This window comes from Lagenorhynchus albirostris, chromosome 3 (genome assembly GCF_949774975.1).
Source record: "Lagenorhynchus albirostris chromosome 3, mLagAlb1.1, whole genome shotgun sequence".
Taxonomy (NCBI): Eukaryota; Metazoa; Chordata; class Mammalia; order Artiodactyla; family Delphinidae; genus Lagenorhynchus; species Lagenorhynchus albirostris.
The window spans coordinates 114,445,267-114,450,130 of NC_083097.1; the positions used below are offsets into that span (position 1 = coordinate 114,445,267).

General features: G+C 38.0%; 1 protein-coding gene across 1 annotated transcript; it reads left to right on the forward strand.

Annotated features, from left to right (window-relative positions):
- The first annotated feature begins 690 nt into the window (after positions 1 to 690).
- LOC132518262 (endogenous retrovirus group K member 7 Env polyprotein-like) lies at positions 691 to 3,707 on the forward strand. Its single transcript, XM_060146270.1, has 2 exons — positions 691 to 746; positions 2,422 to 3,707. Exon 2 carries the CDS (start codon positions 2,751 to 2,753, stop codon positions 3,654 to 3,656), a length of 906 nt encoding a protein of 301 aa, XP_060002253.1. The 5' UTR covers positions 691 to 746; positions 2,422 to 2,750; the 3' UTR covers positions 3,657 to 3,707.
- The last annotated feature ends 1,157 nt before the right edge of the window (positions 3,708 to 4,864 follow it).

Below are 4,864 nucleotides of genomic sequence, written 5' to 3' on the forward strand. Positions count from 1 at the left end.
AGGAACATTTGTGTGGTAAAAGCTTACTTTAGAAGACGAGTTATGGCCCTCCGGGGGAGCTAGAGATATGTTAAAAAACACTTGGGTATGGTGGTGGGAAAGTTTTATGCTATAATGGGGTATAGCAAATTAGATAGAGTAGGCTATTTGGCAACCTTTAATAAGTTTAATTGTTTTTTGTATAGAAATAGATATAAAGCACAGATTATATTTTGTAAGTATTTTACAAAGGAACTTGGTGATCAAAGGTACAACGCCCTCCCTTGAGAGTTGTTAAAAGAATAATGTGCTTGAGTTTGTGCTTTGAATAATTGGCTGATTGAATAGAACATACAGGTACAAGAACATCTAATTTTGAAACCGCAGACTGCGTTCCTGACCTTTTTATGTGACCAAGAGATGTGTGACCAACATGTACCTAACCACAGGGGACGAAAAAGACTATAAGCGATAAAAAGATTACTTAACCTGTTTAACCTGCTGATGTAATCTGCTAATGTAAATTACTTTTGTTTTATGGCTCATGTAAGGGATTTTTTTGGTATGGGAATAAGGTTACTAAGATTGAAAATGAGATTACTTTATAGTATAAGTACTACAGAATCAAGAAAATAAATTTGTCAGATCCTTGCATCCTTTGAGGTGTCTTGTGGTCTGTCCACGCCGACTCCGTCTCCCCTTTGGGTAAAACCTGTCCAGCTGGGGCTGGTCCCCGGCAAGTGGCGCCCGAACAGGGACCTGAAGGGGTAAGTATTATTTTATTTTATTTTATTTTTTTCTTTCTCAGACGGATAGGAGTCTCACCGTAGGGTGCTGCAGACCCCCAGTTAAGAATACTGGTTAGGAAGGTGAGTAAGGCGGTGTCAAGATGGGACACGCTGAGTCCAAAGAGAGGCTCTTATTTATTGATATAGTTAAACATATGATAAATGGAAGAGGAATTAAAGTAACTAATAAGCAACTAACTCAATTTTTTCAGTTTGTACAGGAACAATGCCCATGGTTTCCAGAACAGGGAACTGTTAATATAGATACCTGGCAAAAGGTGGGGCAAACTTTGCAAGTATATTACAGTCATTTTGGACCTGAGAAGGTTCCGGTAGATACTTTTACTTTATGGAACCTTATTAGAGAGAGCATTGCTCCCTTGCCTGAAGGTCAAAAGAACCCATATAAATCTCCTGCAGAAGTAATAGATGAATGTACTTCGTTACCTTCCCCAAAAACATCTAAAGAAATTGAGGTTTTGGCTGCAGCCTTAAAAGACTGTAACCTTAATGACAATGACTCAGAGGAGAAAAATGAGTCACCTAATAATGCTAAGTCTAATTTGTTAAAAAACCCTCCTTTTGACGATGAATTGCCTCCTACAGATCAGGATGATATAGATGCTGCTGCATATGACTATGAAAGAAGGAAATATGAACCCCATGGTGCTTTTTCATTACAAGAAACTAAGAAAAAGAGGCCTAATTTACAGGATATGTGCCCTTTGGGTCGTCTGCCGACCGCCCCACCAGCACCTTTAAGTTCTTTACCTTCCCCTTTAAAAAGGTCAGGACATTCAACTTTACATAGGGGCCCACCACCTCCACCACCTTTTAATAAAGGTTAAGGCGAATATAAAAGATATAGGAGAATAAATGGTGATGATGATGATTATGCTTTTGCAGCCTGCTTTCCAGTCATTTTTGAGGATGGTTTTGATGATGATGATGTTGTATATTGGGATCCCTTGCCTCTAAAACTTTTAAAAGAACTTAAAAAGGCTTTGCCTGAATGCTGAAAATGCTGTGAATGCTCAAGGATTGCCTTTGACAACTGCTAATCTTTTTGTGGCTATGCTTAGCTTGCTTTCAGTTCAGGTAAGTGCCAACGGTACGTATTGGGCTTACTTTCCAGATCCTCCTATTCTACATGCATGTACTTGGACAGATTCCATTATTCCAGTAACCTCCTCATTTCCTGAATTGACCGATGGCATTCGAGGAGTACAAGGCTATAAACAATTTGTAATTAATTTTAACTACTCATTTACAGGTCAGACCGACTTTCCTCCAATATGTTTTTTTCTTGGTTCAGGGTTAATAGAAAATAGTCATACAAAGAATGGGTGTTTGTCAGTAGTTGATGCAGGATTCTTGACAGACTCCCCTAAAAAACCAGTAGGAAAAGATAAGACCACAAGATATCTATGGTCATTGTTAGGGAAAGTTGTAGGACAAAATCAAGTTTATGTTAATAAACATCCAGCTAAAAATGTTCATCCTCCTAGATATGATGATTGTGATGAGGCTGCAGGGGAAGCTACAGATAAATGGGTTTGGATAGATATTAAAACTGGATATCCTTCATGGATATATTGTATGTACAATAAAGAGAATAAAATAATCATTCCTGGGACCAAATATTATATTTCAGATTGGAGTATTAATTTTCCTGAGGGAGATTATAGAACATATTTAGGTAAAGGCTTGCTATACCCATGGAATGATTCCTATATTCCCCGTCCATTGAAGGTGAACAGATGGAATAGTCATGGATGGGTGGCTCCTATTTATACCTTTGTTCATGAAAATAAAACTTATTATCAATCTCAGTTATGGAGATTGCCCTTAACCACTCATAAAATAACGTTAGTTAGAGCTACTACCCATGTGGAACAGTACTATGTTCAAACCTGTGTGTCTTCTCCGTATTCCTTATTGCTTTCTAATGATAGTGAAAAATTGCAAATTGTACAAAATAATATGAGGTTTTATATTACCTGCCAGCAATGTATACTGACCACATGCATTGTTCCTGAAATGAATGTGTCAACCATAATAGTGTTAAAAAGACCAGCTTATATTATGCTGCCAGTAGCGCTTAATGAATCTTGGTATACAGATATAGGGGCAGAAATTGTAAGACAGGTTGGAGAGCTCATGCGACCAAAAAGATTTGTGGCTACTTTGATTTTGGGAATTTCTGCCTTGATAGGAATACTGAGTTCTTTTTCTGTTGCAACATATGCTTTAGTAAAAGAAGTACAAACAGCACAATATGCTAATGATTTATCAAAAAATATATCCTTGGCTTTAGCAACTCAGGAAGCAATAGATAGAAAGTTAGAAGCTAAAGTTGATGCCCTTGAAGAAGCAGTTTTACATATTGGACAAGAACTTACTGCTTTAAAAATTCGTCTATCTTTAACATGCCATAAAAAATATTCTTGGATATGTGTTACTCCCTTAAAAGTAAATCATTCTGAATACTCCTGGGAAAAAATTCAAATGCACATTTTGAATGTATGGAATTCTAGTGATTTAGGAATTGATTTGGAACATTTACATAAACAAATTCATGATATTGCAGCCTCTCAATATGATATGAATCCCTCTAAGGCTGCTGCAGATTTTTTACAAAACTTACAAAGCTATTTTAAGGGTAATTCCTTTATGCATATTTTAATAAATTATGGGGCTGCCGGAGTGGTTATAATTTTGCTCCTTATTTCTTTTCCAGTCATCATCCGATTAATTCAAGCTGCCCTCCAGAGTGTATATAAAACCAAAGTGGAATTGCATACTGCCTTTTTAAAAAATAAAAAAGGGGGAGATGCCGGGAGCCATATAGGAAGTGCCTTTGAGTCTCAGCACGGACGAGACCCATAGTGCCAAGCAAAGCTGGTACTGTCAGGTACAAATAAGGAGAAGCAAAGCTCTCCTCTGTGTGGTTCCCTTGTTCTCCTCTACTCTTGCTTAAGGTGATTTTTATGGGATTGCTATTAGTATTGGGATATATTATTCATAGTTTGGTGGAGGGTTTAGGAAAAGACCCTGATTTAGGGTAAAACTAAAAAAGATTATGATTACCCCGGCTCCCTTAAAGACTACACCTGAAATCCCCATTCCCAGGCTAGGGCATTGGGTTCAGGGAAATATATAGGAACATTTGTGTGGTAAAAGCTTACTTTAGAAGACGAGTTATGGCCCTCCGGGGGAGCTAGAGATATGTTAAAAAACACTTGGGTATGGTGGTGGGAAAGTTTTATGCTATAATGGGGTATAGCAAATTAGATAGAGTAGGCTATTTGGCAACCTTTAATAAGTTTAATTGTTTTTTGTATAGAAATAGATATAAAGCACAGATTATATTTTGTAAGTATTTTACAAAGGAACTTGGTGATCAAAGGTACAACGCCCTCCCTTGAGAGTTGTTAAAAGAATAATGTGCTTGAGTTTGTGCTTTGAATAATTGGCTGATTGAATAGAACATACAGGTACAAGAACATCTAATTTTGAAACCGCAGACTGCGTTCCTGACCTTTTTATGTGACCAAGAGATGTGTGACCAACATGTACCTAACCACAGGGGACGAAAAAGACTATAAGCGATAAAAAGATTACTTAACCTGTTTAACCTGCTGATGTAATCTGCTAATGTAAATTACTTTTGTTTTATGGCTCATGTAAGGGATTTTTTTGGTATGGGAATAAGGTTACTAAGATTGAAAATGAGATTACTTTATAGTATAAGTACTACAGAATCAAGAAAATAAATTTGTCAGATCCTTGCATCCTTTGAGGTGTCTTGTGGTCTGTCCACGCCGACTCCGTCTCCCCTTTGGGTAAAACCTGTCCAGCTGGGGCTGGTCCCCGGCAAACCTTAAGTCCCATTCAGCCAGAGTCACTTGATACAGAAGTCTCTGGAGTCTGGTATCAAGACCAAAACACAGGGCCCCTCCTGGGCACTGCCATGTTACCTCACTGCCTTTTTCACCCATTTCCAGGGAGCTCACTAGACTCCCAGAAGCAGATTAGCGCCAGAGACCTAAACTCACTCAAGCTCCTAAAAGTCCATAGAAGGCCTTACGTAAAGC

Bases quoted from the DNA above. Each gene is read 5' to 3' on its own strand.
- LOC132518262 (XM_060146270.1), top strand. From the start codon at position 2,751: ATGAGGTTTTATATTACCTGCCAGCAATGTATACTGACCACATGCATT.